The sequence below is a fragment of the Oryctolagus cuniculus genome, chromosome 7, assembly GCF_051225735.1.
Source record: "Oryctolagus cuniculus isolate XC-2025 breed Fujian yellow rabbit chromosome 7, ASM5122573v1, whole genome shotgun sequence".
Taxonomy (NCBI): domain Eukaryota; kingdom Metazoa; phylum Chordata; class Mammalia; order Lagomorpha; family Leporidae; genus Oryctolagus; species Oryctolagus cuniculus.
In genome coordinates, this window is record NC_142873.1 from 147,495,391 (window position 1) to 147,516,169 (window position 20,779).

The 20,779-nt window shown below is 53.7% G+C and overlaps 1 protein-coding gene across 2 annotated transcripts in view; it reads left to right on the top strand.

The window, feature by feature from the left end:
• STPG1 (sperm tail PG-rich repeat containing 1) overlaps positions 1–20,779 on the top strand; it is a 50,871-nt gene that overhangs the window by 20,460 nt on the left and 9,632 nt on the right. For both annotated transcript variants that reach the window (XM_008265673.5, XM_089299187.1), the window contains exons 4-7: positions 7,606–7,707; positions 11,168–11,338; positions 16,900–17,008; positions 20,231–20,396. In XM_008265673.5, the coding sequence (XP_008263895.1) occupies positions 7,606–7,707; positions 11,168–11,338; positions 16,900–17,008; positions 20,231–20,396 (548 nt within the window). The remainder of the gene's footprint in view (positions 1–7,605; positions 7,708–11,167; positions 11,339–16,899; positions 17,009–20,230; positions 20,397–20,779) is intronic.

The window sequence follows — 20,779 nt, forward strand, 5'->3', positions numbered from 1 at the left end:
AGCAGAGAGCTGGATCGGAAGAGGAGCAGCCAGGACATGAACCAGCACCCGTATGGGATGGCTTTAGCCCACTGCGCCACAGTGCCGGCCCCTGGAAGATTTCGATTGGCTCCTGACGCACCCAACTTGATTTGGGATCTCTGGGGTCTAGCCTTCTCATCAGCAGGGGGCAGAAGCGACCCACGGGCATTCTCATGTTTGAAGTTCTGATTTCTCCAATGAAAATAAGCCTTTCAAAGGATGTTCTTTCACAGGAGTCATCCTGTCAGTTACCTTTTGCTACATTCTAAGCACTGTTTTTGTTTTTGAATTTTTTATTTATTTGAAAGGCAGATACAGGGAGAGAGAGAGAGAGAGAGAGAGAGAATCTTCCATTCCCTGGTTCACTCCCTGAATGCCCCTAACAACCAGCGCTGAGCCAGGCCAAACCAGGAGCCTGGAAATCTATTCGGGTCTCCCACGTGGGTGGCAAGGACCCAAGCACTTAGGTCACCATCTGCTGCCTCCCAGACTGTGCATCAGCAAGAAATTGGAGTCAGAGTAGAACTGGAACCCAAACCAAGGCACTAAATATGGGGTGCGGGCATCGCAAGCTGCTCTTAACTGCTGGGCCAGATGCCTGCCTGTAAAAATGGGGTTCACCCCCCTTGCCCAGAGAGCAAAGAAGGGATCAGGAGATGTGAGGTCTGCATGCAGGCAAGTTGGGATGTTGAGGGAGCTTGGCTGGCCCCTCCCACCTGGGGCCTGAGTCCTGCTCTGGGAGCAAGTTCTTGCTACTCCTAAAATTGTGGGATTCTAGGAAGGAAATAGAAGAGAATATAGCATACACACAGAGAGTTTTTTTTTTTTTTAAGATTTATTTATTTATTTGAAAGGCAGAATTACAGAGAGGCAGAGGCAGAGAGAGAGGAAGAGAGAGGGTCTTCCAACTACTGGTTCGCTCCCCAGATGGCCGCAACAGCCAGAGCTGCGGAGATCCAAAGCCAGGAGCCAGGAGCTTCCTCTGGGTCTCCACATGGGTGCAGGGGCCCAAGGACTTGGCCCATCTTCTACTGCTTTCCCAGAGAGACATAGCAGAGAGCCGGATCAGAAGTGGAGCAGTCGGGACTCGAACTGGCGCCCATATGGGATACTGGAACTGCAGGCTGTGGCTTTATCTGCTGTGCCACAGTGTCAGCTCCACATGTATAGTCTTAATTTCTTGTAGATTTTCCCCAAAGCTGATATATATGTGTTCGGGAGGTTTCTGTGTTCTCTCTCTAGTTCTCTATGGTTCTGTGCTTTTCTCTCCCGTGTTCTCTCTGGTTTCCCACGTGTCAACGTGATGGTAATTTCTTGCCTGTCTGTAGGGTGCCTGCGGCCCAACCTTCCATGAAAATCCTAGCTGCCATTTACTGCTGATCCCAGCTATGTGTCAGATCACTCTCGGCCTGCACCTCTAATCCTCGGAGCGCCGCTAAAAGGAAAGCTTTATGATGTGAACGCAGCAGGGGAGGAAGCCGAGGCTTAGGGACGTGGGGAGACCCACCCGAGGTCACACAGCACAGGGCCTGGCACCTGAGAGTCTCAGATAGGTACTTGCTGAATCAATGTTGAAAGAATGAGACCTCGGCCCAGGCCCAGCTCACGCAAAGGCGCCTGTTCTTCCCCACAACGCACCACGCCTGCCTTTGTGCCTACCAGGCTGTAAATTTGCCCTCTGAAAGCCAGCATGTCTGTGGCACGGCCCCAGAAGACAGAATCCGGGAGAGGGGAGGATGCCCGCTCGCGTGTGGGCTCCAGCCTGCCTGATCCCGTGGGGAAGACGCAGTCTAAGTAGGCTGCGCTGGGAAGTTAGCCTGGGGTTTGTTTCAACCAACACACAAACATTGGACGCAGTTCTAGGGTACATGAGATGACTCACTCCATGTGCACTGCAATTCGGCTACACACACACGGCTCTCTCGTCAAATAGTTACCATCTCCTGGGTGAAAGCACTCAGAACCCTCACTTCTAGCTTCGAAAGACAACCACCCACACAGGCACATGTATACACACACTGACACACACCAACACACTCACATGCACACACACAGGCACACACACATTAACATATATACACATTCGTATACACTCACATGGGTGCACACCCACACACGCTGGTTGCATCCTTGCGTTCGTTCTGTGACCCGCTTATTGCTGCAACAGTGTGTCCGGCCAGTGTGGCCGTGCACCCTCTGGGCCTCCTTGCCCACCTTAGACCCCCATAGGAATCCTTCCCAGGGCTCAGTGTCTGGATGGGCCGTGGGAGCGTCTAGAAGGGAAGTCGTCCTCCTGAACACTGTGCCGGGATGTGTGGATTCACGTCTCTGCACCATTGCTTCCTTGTCTTAAAAACAAGGGGGTGGGGGCCGGCGTTGTGGTGCAGCAGGTGAAGCTGCCTCCTGAAATGCTGGCCTCACAGCGGCTCTGCTTCTGCTCCAGCTCCCTGCTAACTCCCTGGGAAAGCAGCAGAAGGTGGCCAAGGGCTTGGATGTCTGCCACCTGCGTGCAAGACCGGCATAGAATTCCTGGCTCCTGGCTTCAGCCTGGCCCAGCACCAGCTGTTGTGGGCATCTGGGGAGCAAACTAGTGGATGGAAGATCTGTGTGTGTGTGTGTGTGTGTGTGTGACTGTTCCCTTCATAAATAAGTACATCTAAAAATAAAGTAAAAAACAAGGGGGGATGTTATCATAGTTAGGCCCACAGCAGAGAATGCTGTTCTAGCCCTTCCAGGTGGCCGTGAACGTGTCCTTGTCAGACACAGGCACCGGCACCTGTAGGCAGGCACAATTTAAAGGTGCGTGTTTCATATGCAGACAGATTGTACAAAGTTCACACTGTCCGCTCACTAACTTGGTGAGAGCCTGGACCACAGGTGTTCGGCCCCGCAGAGGTGTTGGAATGAAAGGAAGCTCAGTTCACAGAGATCACCAGGTCAGGGTGACAGTGACCCATGTGGGGGAGCCCTCAGCTCTGCTGCCCCCACTTCCTGCCCTTCTTCGGGGTAGCCCCCTCACCCCCTCCTCGGAGTCTACAGCCATGGTCTGTCAGGGCCATGTGCTCGGCTGGCTCTGACCACTTGCCAGGTTCCCTGCAAGACTTTTCGGTTCATTCGCTCCTTTAATTCCCCAGAAAACCTCAGGAGCCAAAGTCGTATCCCCAGTTTTCCAAAAATGACTGAGATGAAAAGAGGGTGAATGACTTTCCCGGCCATGGTCAAGGTTGGCAGAGTGAGGATGAACCCGGGCAGCAGCTGCTGCTTCCCAAACACTTTCCCCAGTGTCTCCCTGGACACCCTCCCTGCCATCCTGGCACTTCTGCCCAGCATGATGGTGGCCTGAGGGCCCCTTGGCAAGCAGTCCTGGTTCTTTCCAGACCCCAGACTCCTCCAACTGGACCAATGCTGGCCACTCAAGCCTGTGCAGCTCTCACTGGGCCCTGAGGCTGCGTCCACTTTTCCTCATTTGGGTGGACCTCTTGGTCCCCTTCCTGGAATGTGGGGGCTGCTACCTGGCCACCCTTGTGTCTTCGCCCATTGGCCTAGGTCCTAGCATACAGTCGGTGCCAACTGATGCCTTTTGAATTGGATTTTTGCCCATGCCTGCTCAAGGGCTCTGGGGCTGACAGCGAGCTGCTCCCAGAGTTAAGGAAGAGGAAGACCCCAAAGCAAAGGACCCTAGACGCTCTCAGGGACAGACTGGCTTTTTTTTTAAAGTTTTATTTTTTTATTTGAGAGGCAATTACAGACAGAGAGAGGGAGAGACAGAGAAGTCTTCCATCTGCTGGTTCACTCCCCAAATGGCTGTAACAGCCAGAGCTGGGCCAATCCAAAGCCAGGATTCAGGAGCTTCTTCTGGGTCTCCCACATGCTTGCAGGGGCCCAAGCACTTGGACTATCTTTTACTGCTTTCCCAGGTACATTAGCAGGGAGCTGGATCGGAAGAGGAGCAGCCAGGACATGAATCGGTGCCCATATGGATGCTGGCGCCAGGTTTAACCTACTATGCCACAGTGCCGGTGCTACAAGACTGGCTTTTAATGGTGCTTCCGGACGGCAGGCATGGCTGCTCTTGTCTGCTTGTACTTCCCTCCTGGCAAGGCTGGTGATGGGCAAAGCCTGGGTCCCCGCCGCCCCCAGCTTGCCCGCAGCTGCTGTTCCCCTGGGGGAAGAAGAAAACCTTGCTTCCGTTGCCCCTGCGCTCACTCTGGTTCTCCCTTAGGGCTCCGTGCCCGGCAGCCTGTCTCATGTGCGCACAACCCTGGTGTCTCCTGGTTTCAGGTCTGGTCGCCCTCTCTCTAACACAGCCTGGGGAGGGGCCAGGGTGGGGAGGGCGTCATTCTAAGGAGCCAGGCTGTCACCAACAGTTGAACCGGAAGGGGCGCGGTGACCAGAAAGCCTCTGGGATAGCGCCTCCTTGCCTTCTGCTAACTCCTCCGCCCTTGCCCCTGGGTCACCACAGGGGCCAGCAGCACAGTCTGGGGACACACGTCCACCTCTCTCCACTCCGCTCTTCCCAGAGTCGCAAGTGAGGGGGCCCTGGGGCCCATGCAGGGTCTCCTGCCTTCTGGCCCATACTCCCCCCACCTCTGGGCTCCAGCAGAGTGGATGGATGCGTGGTCCTGAGACCCTCAAACTGGAGGCAGTGGTGAAAGGAAAGTTGTTGCTCCCTGAACGCGAGACTCTTGCAGGCTTTGCTGGCAGACGAGCCCCGGCGGCCACCTGGGGCCAGTCCCCTGCTGCTCTCCACCTCCAGCCTCTCTGCCTGCTCCTCCTTCTTGTCTGTGCTCCCTGGGGACACGCCAGCCCCAAGGCGAACGTCTCTGAGAAAGCCGAGCTTGTGTGCTGTGTGGCCTGTGGTCCGGCAGAGTCCACATTCCCTTGCCAGAAAACGGCTGGGCAAACCCACCTGCCTAGTAAAAATGAAAGTGTTGATCGGACAGAATTTATGAAATCAGGACCAGAAAGCCCGGGGTACGTGGAGCTGTACCTGGCTCTCTGTGCAGAACAGGAAGTCTTCCCGGAACCTGCAGAGGTCGTGGCAGTGAGGCTGGGAAGGCCCACTTTCCTCTCTGCCCCTCCTCATCAGCTCTGCAAACCCATCCCAAGGTCAAGTGAAGGCAGCTGCCGCCCTGCGCTTGGCACATGAGAGGCTGCCGTTCAGGGCTCGAGTCCTCCAGAGAGGTCTCCGAGTGTATTGCAATCACATTGCCCCGTGCTGTGTGGGGCGGGGGATGGGAACAGGGGGCCACTCACCCTGTGCTTGGTCCTACCCCAAAGGTCTTCAACTTCCGAGGGCAGGCCCTGGCTCTGGTACAGCTGTGCGGGCAGTGTGAAGGGCAGCAGGGCAGAGGATGACGGCTGCCAAGGGCAGTGGGGCAGAGGAGGACAGCAGCCAAGGGCAGCAGGGCAGAGGAGGACGGCGGCCCTGTTCTATCCCCGGCATGTGCATTGTCTCACGTAGGCTGGCCGAGGAGCATGGGGAGCAGTCAGCATGCTCTCTCCCTCCCCACACCCAGTTTTCTTGGGTTGATTTGGTTTTTGCCTTTCAAGGTGATCTCGGCCAGGAGGCCAAAGCGGTAGCTAAGTTCCCAGCCGTCACGGCCTGGCTTCTGTTCTCTGGAATGTGCTCTGAGAGGCCTGGGCTCACCCACGCTGACACAAAGTGTGAGTCTGTGACCCCCAGAGAGCTGCCCGCCCACCTGGACCTGTCCCTCCCAGCCACCCAAGTGGGCACGGCATGAAGACAGTGATGAGCTGGCAAACCAGCTCTCCCTTCCGCAAAGACGAGCTCTGATTTACAGCGTTTGCCCTTTGCTGCGCTGTAAATACTCCACCACCACCCCCGCCCCCAGCCAATTCCAAGATGCCACCTGCCACACTTCTGCGTTGCCAACGGCTGCCCTCAGGCTGCCCCCGGCCAGCCTTCGCGTGCTGCTGCCCAAAGCACTCTCCGTGGACATTCGCTCTGAGCAAGCTGGCAGCTGGCCATTCCCCAGGCCCCAGGGGACAGACCTCTGTCTCTTTTTCCTGGACTCAAGCTAGCCGCCTCTGTGCAGAATGAAACCAGGACCAAGGCCCAGATTTAGCAACTAAAAATGCACGATGTCTAGTCAAATTGGAATTTCAGATAGATAACAACTCTTTTAACAAATGTATGTTCCACGCATTGCATGGGATATACTTATACTAAAACAGCCCTGTGTTGTTTATGAAAACCTAATGTCACGGGGCTGGGTGGGATGGCTGAACCATTGGGCCCTTGCGTCGTACCTGGCAATCCAGTGAGCGCTCAGGAGAAGGCTGGGCATGGATAGGCACGCTGAGAATGTGCCGAGAGACCGGGAGCTGTAGGTGTGTGTCTGTCTTCACCGTTCGTTGTTTGAACCTCGAAGTCGCGCTTGCACTGCCTGCCTTAATGTGTCTCAGATTCAGGGGCTCTGGAAGCTCAAAAGCACTTCAAAGCCCAACACCTTGAGCTTAAGGAAACCACAGCCCAGCAAGGTGACTTGCTCAAGGTCACTCTGTTAGCAGCGGAACTGGGACTAGGCATTCCCAGTCAGGGGGCTTAAATGTTTCTTGTATCCTGTGTGGTCTCATTGGAGAGTTGGTTGAGTTTTGTAGCAAAGAGGAGACTCTCTGGTCAGACCACCTGGGTTCAGATTCCAGCTCTGACATTTACCAGTGACGGGACCTTGTGTCTTTCCTCTGGCCCCTTCTTCTCAACTTGAAGTTGGGGGTTAAATGAGTGAGTATACTTAGAGCACTCGGAACGGTGCCCGGCACACACGGAGCACCCAGTCCGTGGATGCCTGCCCTGCATGAAGCTCCCTAGGAAAACTGTCTCCCTGCAGCACATGGAGTCTGCACCCACAGTGCTAAGTTCTCCCCGACTCTCGCTTGGGCTACTCATTCTTATGCCACTTGCTTGGCCACCTTCTGTCAACAGTACTTGCCCCTGCTAGCGAGCCTGGGGAACGAGATGAAAGCCCAATTAACTGTGCCAGCAGAAACGAGCCGCAGATGCCACTTCCGGTTATTCCTCTCCCACATCCCGGCATCAGCTAGCAGCAGAGGCCCGTGGGCTTGCCTCTTTTTTTCTTTGAGAGTCAGAAATGGTGCTGTTTGGGCTGAAGGTTGTTGTTTCATTTTGCTTTATAAACAGAAACACTCCCTGATTTCTCTTCTGAAAGGCTGGGGAGGAAGCTGAGTCAGGTGGGGTGCGGCTAACGTGCAATCGGTCACCCTTCCCTTGCCGTGGGTTTGGCTTGCCCAATCCAGACACACGGACGTGTACATCAGCCGCGTCCACTGTCCCATTTTACACTCATTTCTCTCGTGACGTGGAAACACAACAGCGTTCTCTTGGAATGCAATGTGGCGTGGTGGAAGGCCTGAGGGCTTTGGGAGCCGCAGCCTGGATTGGATTTCCAGCCCCACTGTTTGGCAACTCGTTGGAGAATGGGCAGGTTGGGAAGTGGCGGAGCAGGGCTGCCATCTGCCCAGGGTGGTGCCCATCCTGTGGTTAGAGAGTCAGTGGGTGGGAAGCTCGCGGGATGGGACTGACGCTCTCTTGCCTTGCAGGATGATGTCCCAGGTCCTGGGTTCTACAATGTCACTCACCGGTCTCCAGTGTCCAACAGTGTCTCACTGTCCAAGAAAGGAACGGGCACTTTCCCCTCCATGGTGAGACCCCCTTGTCTGCAGTAACCACTCAGTGGTTTCCTCTCTCTGTTGCATCACCTTGGGCTGGATGTCTGGCCCCTTCCCTCCGAAGGCCTGTGGTTCTAATTAGGAGGGTAACCGCTGCCTCGGATTTCATGCAGGTGAACTAGACCTTGAGTCTATACCTTTTTTTTTTTTTAACCATCATGCATTGCTGGGACAAGAGGAGAAGCTGGAGGAATATCCAGAACCTGATGGCTCAAACCCAATTTTGTCATGGAATGGACTAAGCAAGTGTTTCCTGAGGTTTTAGGTTTACCAGGAAAATGTGACTCTCTACCTCTTGTCCCAGTCCCTGGCGAATAATCTCATAAGGTTGCTCAAATGATCGAGAAATCTGATGGGGACCAAAAAAAAAAAAAGGCAGAGGACCTGGAATTGAGGGATTTCATTGCCCATTCCTCTGTGTAAGATGTGGGACTTCATCTTTGTTGAGAGCTCTACCGGCCAAATAGCTATAGGCAAGTGCCAATGGCCCTGACCTGACTTGGGCAAGGATTGTCTCTTTATTTAAAAATTATAAGTTGTCAAGAAAAATGGGCTTGTATAGAAAGGGGAAAGAGTCCCACAAGGGTGCACTGGCTGAAGTAGAAAAGTGAGAAAGACAGCAAACCCTCACTCTGACATTAACCCAATGCACGTGCCTTCTTGTCCCTTTAAAAGTTATAATAATCTCTTGTATTACGATACCTGACATTGGAATTGATTTTTTTTAACCACACAAAGGGGCCATTTAAGATACACTGAATGCAGCCACTTCTTCTTGGAAGTCAAGTTTGGCAGAGCTGAATTCTCAAGGGGCAAACCAAATCTGGAGTTAACTCCCCCTTCCCAGAGACGATGAGCTCCCATCTGCCGCCAGGGAGTTCACAGAACACCCAGGCCTCTACCTATTTTTCTGCCCCCATTCCTGCTAGGAAAGAAACTCAAAAGCAATCGGCCAAAGAAGTGCCATCTCATGGTGTCCTGGCACGGGGGACAAGGCCTCAGCCCTGCTCCTGACTCAGCTGTGGGACAAGACCTCAAGCCCGGTGCTCTCCTGCGTCCGCGTTGCCTCATAAAAGCGGAGGAGACTCCCTGGAGGCTGCGGGCGAATTGCAGCGAGTGAAACACTCTTTGAAACTGCAAAGCATTATAAACATGTGAAATGTTATGGTTGTTACCACCTGAGTCACACACAGTACTTCCTGCAACACCTAGCTTCTCTCCCCGAGGAGTTCTTTGCCAAACAGTGACACGGCCCATTCTGTCTTGATGCCAAAAAAAAAAAAAAAAAAAAAAAAGGGACTAAATTGGAGCACACAAGCAGCACCGTCCTGGGCTTTACTCGCAGTAACTTTCCAAATGACGAGGCGAGGCTGCCTGGAGAAGGGGCCGGGGCACGACGTGGGTCTCATAGACTCTAATCAGGCTTTCGGGTCTTGGAAAAGCTCAGGACCAAACCCAAAGAAGGCAGGGACTGAGTTGTTCGGGCTTCGTCTTCGCCCCACCTTGTCGGCCCCGGACTGTGGATTTCTGTTTATTCACGGGTAAGCCTCTGTGCCTGCGGGCAGGGGCCTCCTGTGGAGGTGCAGGCTTGTCCGCGGGTCCCCGCCTCCTCCGTGGCTCCTTCAAACCCGATCAACATTTCCTCTCTCTGCCCCTGTTTGTGATTTTCACTCCCAGCCCCATCTCCACTTCCGGATCTCAGGACTCGGAGGGAATTCAAAGCGACCCTGATCAGAGAAAGGGCAGGACGGCCAGGAGGAGTGTGATGATGGGGGAGGCGGCCCAAGAAACTCTGGGGGTCCGTGGGGTTCAGGAACTTCCTGGTGGCTGTTGGAACGGCTGCAGCCCGCCTTTCGGCAAGCTCTGTCATCTCTCTAAGTCCAGATGGATTAAGGAGCTTCGCCAATGTGTTCGCAATCCTTGCCCCAGAGTTTCTCACAGCCCCGGCTAGGAAATGAAGTGAGACCGGCGGCGGAGGTTGGGAAGGCTTCTCTGCGTTTGCATGGTGGCGGGGGTGGTTCTGGGAAGGCTGGGATCTGTGGGAGAGAGGCTCACAGAAGCCAGCATCTGACCGCATTGGGGGCCACAGGCCTGGGAAGGCAGCCGTGGGGTGTGCAGGGCTGGTGAGCTGGTGTTAGGTGGCTGCACTCTGAGTCTCATGATGAAACTTTGTCTCTGCTGAGAAACTGAATGTTTTCTCCAAAAGTGTATGTCAGTAGGTGTTCTAAGCCAAGAAGGTGCTGAGATCAAATCAGCTCGCCATCACCCAGGGCCGTGCCTGCGCACCCGTTCCTTGTAAGAATGGGCTGTCTGAGGGAGGCGGAGTGCCTGGGTGAGAAGGCTGAGCCTACCCCTTACCACAGTATCCACTACTCAGGCCCGTCACAGGATTCAATACAACACCACGACAAACACTTGGCTCACCACTGGCCACGACACAAAGGCAATGCGTGTGGGGTGTCCTCACTTTTGCAAATGGCAAGAAATCCTTACAACTCCAAGGCAGAGCTGAGACTTGAACCCAGGTTGGGGTCGGAACAACCTGGGCTTTAGCCAAGAATGCTTCTGCTTCTGGTGGCACCTCCACCCCAGGGGGCACGGGCCACGGGCCACGGGCCACGAGTCGCGGTCGATCCATCCACCAGAGGCCGAGAGCCAGCACCGCCAAGCGCCTTCCCTCAGCCTCCCCCACTCTCTGTGCTGGCAGAGTTGCTGACCCCTATCAAGCAAGCGGAGAAAACCTCAAGCTTTTTACCGGAAACCAATGGGGGAGATTTTGTTTTATCAGACTCCCGTACTCGCTGTGCTGTCCTAGGTTCAGTGATGTTATCACCGAGTTTCTATGGCTTTTGTCCCTGTTGGTTCGCAAACATTGATTGTGTTTGTTTTTTAACTGAAAATAGTTGATCATGGCTTCCTGAAAGGAGTGGGGTTGGTTCTGTGGGAATAGCCAAAATGTCACGGGATTTTCTGAGCAGGAATTGGGGGGATGGGTGGGTAGGAGGCGTGGGTGGGCAGCAAGCCTTGCACCTGTGAGGTTTCGAAGCAGTTCAGATACTTTCCCCATAGAAACGAGGCGCGCACCTCTACTCAGCGGAAGAGTCCGCCGCACCCCTCCCGTCGCTCACCCAGCAGCTGATGAGTCGGCTCTAAGCGGCCTGCACAGGGCTGGGTGGAAATGCATCGATGGCTGTTTTCGCCCAGTTCCAAACATCAGGTGAATAATTTGAGTTAGTTTACAGAAGTTGAAACAGGTCTGAACTTGCATTTTTCAGGGGCAAATCCTCAAAAGCCTGAGGCCAGTTTATCATTGTTACCTGCTGCAGTCTCACCGTCCGTAAAATGCTCTTGGGGCCGGTGCTGGGCAAGGTCTGACATCTGTCCTTCCGGGCCACAGGCTCAGTGCTGATTGCTGTGGCTTTGCCCTTCACAGAGTGCCCGCTTGGACCCCATCATTTCTAAATTCCCTGCAGCCAACGCGTACACCATCCCGTCGGAGTTCATCTCCAAGAGAGACTTCAGTAATTCCTGTTCCAGCATGTTCCAGTTGCCCAGCTTCATGAAAGTTCTCAAATTTGAAACTCCTGCACCAAACCATTACCATGTAAGGACACCGCATGTGGCTGCTAGATGAACACTGCACGGTTTGCTGCGATAAGAGGAACGGGGGTAGAGGGATAAGGGAGTGTGGGGGACAGCGTCTCAGGGCAGTTGGAGAGCCAGCTGCCGTCTGCTGACTTCCTGGTGGGGGCTTCCAGCCCTGCAGCACTCTCGGGGGACTTGCAGAGCCCAGACAGAAGCGGGGGGAGCCGCAGGCAGACCAGCTCCGATGGACGCTCAACCCAGTCACTCCCGTCCCGTAGCCTTTCTGGGACAGAGTTTTCCGATCTGTAACAATGGGCATGTTATTTATCACTTCATCTGCAGACACCGTTCACTTATTTCAGGTTATTCCAGGGGAGAATAAGCTTCTGTCTTTCCGTATCAGAAAATTGCTGTTTAACAGTGACCCTCTGCCAGTTGGGACTGTGTCGTAATCACTGAGGCAGAACGGTGTGGATGGTGAGGAGGTGGAGTTAGGATGGTTTGGTCCCAATCTTGAGTCTGTGGATTCATTGCTATATGGTCTTGGGCACGTCTGTTGCCCTTTTAAAGACTCAGTTTACTGATCTGTGAAGCGGGCATAAATGCCTGCCTCCTACCGTGAGAACAAATAGTCAATGGGATCCATGCTGAGTGCTTGCACAGCACTGGCACACAGGGACAACACAGCTCCTGGCTCTTGGTCAGACTGTCTTTGGGCAGTCACACTACCTCTGGGGCCGCAACTGTGAAATGCAGCAAATCACCTCCGCCCTCCGGGTTTGCTCTTAGATACAGGTGTGGAAGCACTCTGAAACATGTGAGCTAAGAATCGAATCGTACATATGACATTGGTATAATAAGCCATATTTCAAACGGCTCTGTTCTTAGGATACTTCATTTTCAATTTCCTGTTTTAAATTTATTTGAAAGACACAGAGACACACAGAGATCTCCCATATACTGGTTTACTCCCTGTCGCTCCCCCTCTTCGTGGAGGAACGACACAGGACCCTGCGCTGTTCTTTTGTCTGCTCGGCCCTCCCCGGGTTTGCTGCTGGTTCTTCCCGGGTTGGCTACTGTCCCTTCCACCTCCGTGGAAGGGCGGTTCCCCCTGCCACATTCCCCACTTCCGCAGGGGAGCGGCACACCGCCGGCCGGCTCTCTCGGGGGCTGCACAGGTGTTCCTTCAGATAGATGTTCCCCTTAGATGTTCCTGGTGCATGTTGTCTCTCTCCTCCTTTATAGTCCTCCTCCGCCAATCCCAACTCGGCTGCCCACACGCCGAGTACGCTGCTCTCCTCCAATCAGGAGCAGGTCCTACAGTTTATTGGTTGAACTGGAGGCAGCTGTGTAGAAGCTGTTTCTCCCTTCTCAGCGCCATATTGTGGGAGAGCAGATGCATAGAATAAGTCTTAATTCCAGTAACTTAGTCTAGTCTGAGTTGCTCCCCACAACTCCCCAAATGCCAGGACTGGGCCAGGTCAAAGCCAGGAACTTGGAACTCCATCCGGGTCTCCCACATGGGAGGCAGGCACCACCTGCTGCCTCCCCGAGTGCATGTGAGCAGGAAGCTGGACCTGTGAGTGCGGCTGCGACTCAAACCCCGGCCTCAGACAACGGGATGTATGCATCCCACGTGGCATCTAACCTCTGCACCAAATGCCCACCGCCCCTTGTTCCGTTTAACAGTTATAAGTCACATTTACTTTTATAACTCTGGAGACCCTGTCCACCGTCCATGATTGATGTCATAAATTATAATGAGTTCAAAGCAATATGAGCCTGCCAGACCAACAGTGTCCAATACGGGAGCCATATATGTCATTGAAAATTTTCTAGTAGCTGCCTTTAAAAAGTAAAAAGGATAAAAAGGAACAGATGAAATTAATTTTAATACTAGTTTATTGAATCCAAGTATTTAAAATATTGCCATTTCAATAACAAATCAATCTAAAAATCATTAATCAGATATTTTAAGAAGCTTCTTTTCCCTGCACTGTTTTTGAGATTTGATGTAGACTTTAGACTTTTAGTGCATTTTACTTTAGACACCCACGTTTCCAGGGTTGGTGGCCACATGTGGGCTGCTGTAATGGGCGGCACAGCTCTAGACCCGTCTCTGCTGGGATCATCAGAGCCTGAAAAGGGGTAGGAGGGGGTGGAGAGCACTTTTCATGGAGCCAGTGCTGGTCTAAGCTTATGCATCCAGCACATTCAATGCTCGCAGGAATCCCTGAAGCCGATAACGCTGTCCCCAGTTTGCAGAAGAGGAAGCTGAGGTCCACAGTTCCCCAGCTCAGCCATCTTTCACGTGGAGGCTGAGGAGGGAGCTGGGGGTGCCGAGAGTCGCTGTGCTCTGGCCCTGTTGCCCCACTGGGCCAGGCCGCTGATACAGCTGAGAGTCCTGTTGGGAACGCGGCTGAGGAATAGTCAACAGACAGCATTATGACAATCTGTGGTCAGCTTCCAGGGCGACCAACAGGAGCCTGAGAGAGAATACGAGAGGGATCCGGGACTGGCAGCACCACACACTAGGTGATGAGAGAAGGCTCCAAGACTGACACAAGGATGGGGGGGGGGTGTGGAACAGCATGTGCAAAGTCCTGGGGCAGCAAAGAGCGTAGCCCGTGAGAAGCACAAGGCCAGCGGCTGGTGTAGCATGAGAGAGGAAGAGGGAGAAGGAGGGGCAGAGACAGGAAGCTGCCGGTTCATGCAGGGCCCTGGAGACCCTGGAAGGGAGCTCACATTGGCTTCTCTGTATGCTGAGAAGCCCATGGGGGAAGAGGCACATTTTTGGCTCATGATTGTTTAAATGTGATTCTGAGACGTAATCCCTGCTCTTCTTAAAATGCACTTGAGCGGGAGGGAAACCTGTGAGCCAGAGGTGGAAGCCCCTTGCGACCTACTCCCCAAAGAAACCACCGGTGACGCTCCCCCTGACCCCCAGAGCTAGGCACAGCTCTGCACAGGGTGCTGCTTTGCTGCTTCTCCGCTCCTCAGCCTTCCCTCCGTGGGGCCACAATCCACCTGCTCCATCCTTGTGTTTTTCTCTTAGCCTTCCCTCCGTGGGGCCACAATCCACCTGCTCCATCCTGTGTTCTTCTTTTAGCCTTCCCTCCGTGGGGCCACAATCCACCTGCTCCATCCTTGTGTTTTTCTTTTAGCCTTCCCTCCGTGGGGCCACAATCCACCTGCTCCATCCTTGTGTTTTTCTTTTAGCCTTCCCTCCGTGGGGCCACAATCCACCTGCTCCATCCTTGTGTTCTTCTCACATAACCTGTCGAATAATTTCTTTCTTTTTTTTTTTTTTTTTGGACAGGCAGAGTTAGAGAGAGAGAGAGAGAAAGGTCTTCCTTCCGTTGGTTCACCCCCCAAATGGCTGCTATAGCCGGCGCACTGCGCCGATCCGAAGCCAGGAGCCAGGAGCCAGATGCTTCCTCCTGGTCTCCCATGCGGGTGCAGGGCCCAAGCACTTGGGACATCCTCCATTGCCTTCCCAGGGCCACAGCAGAGAGCTGGCCTGGAAGAGGGGCAACCGGGACAGAATCCGGTGCCCCGACCGGGACTAGAACCCGGGATGCCAGTGCCGCAGGCGGAGGATTAGCCTAGTGAGCCGCGTTCTTAGTCTTCTGGGGCCATCTTGCAGTGACACTCTGTGTATACAAAGACACCCCCCCCCCAGCTGCTTCTTTGACGGGGTGAAGAGTAAAGGCTGAAGCACTGTTTTGTCCACAGGAGGCTTTTTTTTTTTCTCAGAGCAGCAGACAATGGCTGAGTCAATTGGCGAGGAGAAGAAATACGCTAATCCTGTTAGCCACGCTGTGCTCTGAGGCTTGCCAAGCCCCTCTCTGCCTCCGAGGTCCCCTCCCCTCGGCTGCAGTCATTTCCCCGGGGTGCTGTGCTGTTACCTGCACTCCAGTATCCTGGCTCCTTGCCCTGTGTCCAGTAATTAGCCCGTCCCATCTGGTGCTTTGTTTGCCCTCTCTGCATGCAGTCTGGCCATTAGAAAAGCTAAATTCCTCCACCTTTGTCAACAGGAAATCAAAATACCATCTGCATTTTTTTTTCTTTTGGGACACAAGAGTATCACCAAAAATCAGCCCCTCCTGGCCCCAGCAAGTAGTTTCGCTGCTTCAGTAAATGTTCCCAGCTGGCAGGCTGGGTTTTTACTGCACCTGTTATCTCATGAATACAGACGGCTGACTGCAAATTGGCATTTAAAGTATTTATGATTCATGCGTAACAGAAGAATGATCTCAAGAGTTTGTTTAGCGCCCCCCCCCCTTCTTTTCAGACTTCTGAACACATTGGGCACTCAAATGTCCATTGAATGGAGAGGCCACAGCTCTTGATTTCTGCTCCATCCAGAAAAGGTGAGGCAAGGGAGTGCCTGCGCGTCCAATCACGAACTTAAATCGTGTGGTTCCCTCATGTGCCACGGGTGCTGAATTTAGAGAAGGACCGGACAGTGAGGAACCCACCTAGGAGGGGTGAGGGACAGTGAGGACTAAGTGTGCTTAAAAGAATAAAAAGGGGGCCGGCGCTGTGGTGTAGTGGGTTAAGCCTCCGCCTGCAGCACTGGCATCCCATATGGGCACCAGTTCTAGTCCCAGCTGCTCCTCTTGCGATCCCGCTCTCTGCTATGGCCTGAGAAAGCAGTGGAGGATGGCCCAAGGGCTTACACTTCTGCACCAGTGTGGGAGACCTGGAAGAAGCTCCAGGCTCCTGGCTTCGGATTGCCCCAGCTCTCGCCTTGCAAGTGAACCAGTGGATAGAAAACCTTCCTCTGTCTCTTCCTCTCTCTGTCTTTAACTCTACCTCTCAAATAAATAAATATTTTTAAAAAACATTAAAAGAGTAGAAAAAGAATGAAAATTACTTGCATGTGTAGTATTGCACATACTTTTTTAAAAAATTAATATTTATTTATTGGAAAGACACAGAGAGAGAATCGATCTTCCATTCACTGGCTCACGCCCCAGATGGCTAGCTACAACAGCCCCAGCTGTGCCAGGCCAAAGCCAGGAGCCAGGAACTCCATCTTGTTCTCCCATGTGGGACACAAGCACTTGCGCCTTCCCAGGCGCATTAGCAGGGAGCTGGATCGGAAGCGGAGCAGTGGGGACTCGAATGGGAGCACCAATGTGGATGCTGGCGCCAATCACACACACTTCTATCAACACATCTTCTGCTACATGGTTCTATCGACTGGCCCCATGCCTGACAAAACTCAGCAGCAAATAGACAGGGGTTATCTGATCCGTTTTATAGATGAGAAAACTCACGCTCAGAGAGCTGCAATGACCTGAGCAGGCTCGCAGGGCCTGGCCGGGGCAGCAGGGAGCTGGGCTCTGGGCCGTGTTGGGTGGCCAGACCTCTGCTGGGGATCACAGCCCCAGAGCGCTGGGGCCAGGGGACGCCAGAGGCCCTGTCTCTGTGACCTTCTCAGCTCACGTCAGTCCATTTCCCAAGGACAGGCTAGCACTGATATTTTTATCCAGATTTGCTGCTTGTCCAGGCAGGGTGACAAAGAGAAAGGAAGGGAAGACATTGATGTGGGGCTGTGTTTTCTGCCCCCAGGCCTCTCTGTCCTGCTGCAAGCAGAAAAACAATGTCTCTGCCCGAGCCGGGTTCATCTCAAAAACCAAGAGAGGCGTTTTCACTGTTCCTGAGACGGGACCTCCGCCAGGTAAGCAGCTGCCTGGCACTGGCCTTGACCTGAGGGCTGAGGCTCCAGATCTGATTGGGGGGGGGCCCTGCTGCTTCGTGGGGAATCTCTTAGGAAGGAGATGGGCCTTGGGTGGGAACAGGGGCTCTGCGGCTCCTGCTCTGGGCAGCCCGGTGGGGAGGTGGCTCGCGCCCCAGAAGTGTGCACATTCAGGTGCCTGCACTCAATCCTGACACGAAATCCCCAAGCGATGGGCGACAGCTCCATGGCAGACCACCCACCCCGTGCCCAGGGTCCCCTGCAGTCCACACACCGCATCTGTCAGACCAAGAGGGAGCGGAGGCTCAAAGAGGTGCACTGACTTCCCACGCCCTGTGGCCAGTGAGTGGCACCCCTGAGCCGGGGCGGCTTCCCCACAGTCCCCGGGGCCTTCTGCAGCCTCAGGAGCCGGGAAAGGAGCTGGCCTGGCCGTGCTCAGGGAAAGGTGGCGGCCTCTCCTGTGTTCTCAGACCCCTGTCCCAGGTCCTAATCGGGTCCAGGGGCAGGGTGGGCTTCTAATACAGTCACACCTCTCGCAGGGGGGTGTGGGTAAAATCACAGCACCTGTCAGACTTCAGCAAATCCAGATTAAGGTTGAGATCAGTGTGAAGCTGAACAATAAACCCAGCGCTAATTAGGAGGCTCAGGGCCCCTTGAAGCTCCCCTGCCTGCCTGGCCTCATTCCCGCCAAGCCCCGCCTTGTTTGTTTATTCAGAAGAACAAAGCCGGCATCCTGGGGTTTGGCCAGAGGCTCTGCCAGTGAGCTGGGGACACAGGGACACCGGGTACCCCAGCAGCTGGCCTCCTGCAGCCCTCCCGGGTGCGGGGGGTGGGGGTGGGCAGCAGGCTTTCCATTCCCTACCTCACTGAGCATGCGCTCAGCGACTGGGCGCTCAGAAGGTGCCAGCTGTGGCTGTTGCTATTATTATTATTTTATCCCCACTTTGAAAGCAGGCAACCAGGCCAGGGCCCCGCAGCTGGGTTTGAATCCAGGTCCATCCACTCCACGCCTGCTACCTTCAAACCACCCCCTAGGCCCCCCACTTTCCGGCAGCTGGCCCCCTCTGCTTGGTGAGAGCGGAATGCCTGGATTGCTTTTACTTACGTTACACACTCTGCCATTGAAATGTTGTTTTGGCCATTTATTTTGCGAGGAGAAGAATTACATGAAGGCAAGAAACAAATTTGAGGGCACTTCAAAAATTCACGGAAAATCCATATTATGAGAAATTATGCATGGATTTCCAAACCTTTGCACCAAGACAAACCTGTCTTTTCATCCTGTTTTCCCATGAGCCTTTTGATGTGTTAACCATTAGGGTGAATACTGGTGTCCACTCTTCTCGAATTTAGGCGCATAGTGAGCGCATCTTTCACGCGACTGCAACCCCCCAGGACGTCGGCGTTGGCCGCTGTGTGTTCGACACGCTGTGGCGGTCCTGTCAGTTGTAGAATGAGGGCTTTCCTCTTGGAGATTTGTTCAGATTGGTTCCTGATACGAGTGCAATGGCAGTGAACACCTTTGGAACTTCTAATTTATGTACTTCCTAATGGAAATTGCTGCAAGTGGAACTGCTAAGTCAAAAGCTGTGTGAAATATTTAAAGCTTGTGGTGGTTGCGACCCAATTGCCCTACAGCACTCAAAGATGGTTTCCCTCTCACTGCTGCCCGGGCCTGCGTCCTCTCTCCTTGGCCATCATTGGCGGTTGTCACTTCCCTAAAGGCTTGCTCGTGTCTCTCTGCTGTTGCTTGCAGTACTTTTGCAATGGTAAAGAGCTGCAAGATGGTTAAAATGATTCAAACGAAAATGTGAACCCTTCAGGTATTGAGTAACACCTGTATCTTGGTATAGAACTGATCTTTTTCTTTTGATTTTGAAATATATTAATTTGGAATGAGAAAAAAAATGTTTTCCTTCCCCCATGCCACCACTAACAGAACTGTTTCCATTCTTCTGATCCTGCTGATTTTAATTCAGATATGCCCATTTATTCGCAGAGGGCATCATGGAACAGGAAGACTTTAAAATATACTTCCAGACATTTTAGACCCGGGGTGGGGAACGTCAGCCCCGTGGGCCGTTTAAGGCCTGCGAAACCATCTGGTCTGGCCCCGCCAAGGCAGCCGCAGGTGGACTGGGAGTTCAGTTCCCCTGCAGCAGGCTGATTTTAAGTTGATCCTGTTGTGTAGCCCGCGAATGATGCCATACATCTACAAAATGGCCCTCGGCAGGAAAAAGCCGCCCACCCCTGTTTTTAGATCATCAGACTTTCCATAGGCTTAAGCTTTTCTCACTCGTGTCCGTTTTCAAAACCGTACCTGTGCGGCTTCATGGTCAGTCTCGCTTGTTGTAGCCTGGGCAGCAGTCCATCCCTTGCACTGCTGCTCCCGTAACTTTTCCCTGTGCTTGGTCTCTTCAGCTGCTCACACTGTGGCTACTGCCTTGTGCACCCTCGTGCTCAGGATGTCTCCATTCTGTTAGCGAATTTCCTTAGTTTCTGCTCAGTGGGACGTCCGAGTGTGCCGATCTCATCCCGGCCTCCCCCAGCACTGCTGTGGACCCCACAGAGCTGTGACAGCTGAGGGGGTACGGACGCCTCCTCCTCCCCGGGCGCGGGCCAATCTCCTCTTGCTGGAAGCTCAGTCTGTGCGCTGATTTCATGTGGTCCCAGTTTCTTGGGATGAGGCAGCGTGTGGCATGCTGAGAAGACACGGGCTTAGGAGACAGGTCAGTCTGCACTTACCCGATTGAGTCAGCGCGCCATCAATACCTGTTGCTGGCAACACTTTCACAGAGCGCCCGCTATGTGCCAGGACCGTCCTTCAGCTAGCACAGCAACCCTGGCATGAGGTTCGGGAGCCCCTGTTAGAAGAACACCCTCTGGCAACGTTGGCCCCTCGGAGCCTCAGTCTCCTTGTGTTCACAGTAGCAGGGAGGAGACCCGCCGTGCTAGGCTGCTGTGGGGCCTGCAGAGCTCAGCCCGAGATGCGTGAGATGCACGAGGCGCGAGTTCTCTAACCGTGAGCGGTGTTTTTGTCCACCTGCTAAGCGCCGTTTGTAGCTATCCCAGGCACCGTTCCTCTTGGCCATCTGGAGTGACATTGCCTCACGGCTGTTAAACATTTTCCTAGGTGTGAGGTGCCGCTTTTTATTTATTTGAGAAGAGTTCCTCACCCTGTTTTTAAATTTCCTCTCTGCTTAGGGCATTATAATGTCAACGAATCCCTTGTGAAGCAGTCGCCAAAGATATTGATGTCTTGTTTTAAGTCGAAAACTGACCGTGGACTGAAACTGGCATCGACAGGCCCAGGCCCCGGTTATTACAACCCCAACGCTCACACCAAAGTTCCAAAGAAGAGTCTTTTCCCGTGAGTCCCGATGCTCTGTCTTTCGCAAGGTGGTTCTGGGGGGAGGACCTGACGTGGGCGGAAAAGAAGGGGCATTCCTGCCTGGCGGGGGCCTTTGTGGACACATAGGAGGTCTCAGCAAATGTTTGTTGAATTGGAATGCTCGGTATTTGTTAAGCAGCAGCTATGTGCCAGGGACTCAAAATCATATTCAATTATTGTGATAACTCCGTTGTAGGAGTTACTGTTTTTACTTCGTAAGGGAGGGAGCCGGCTTGAACAAGGCTGAGAGACTTGGGTGAGTCTGCAGCTCACCGAGGGCTACAGGGCTCAGGCTCAGGACAGTGCCTCCGTCCACGTTTCCTCGTGATGTTGTCCCGTCCCGGTGCTGACACCGTTCAGTT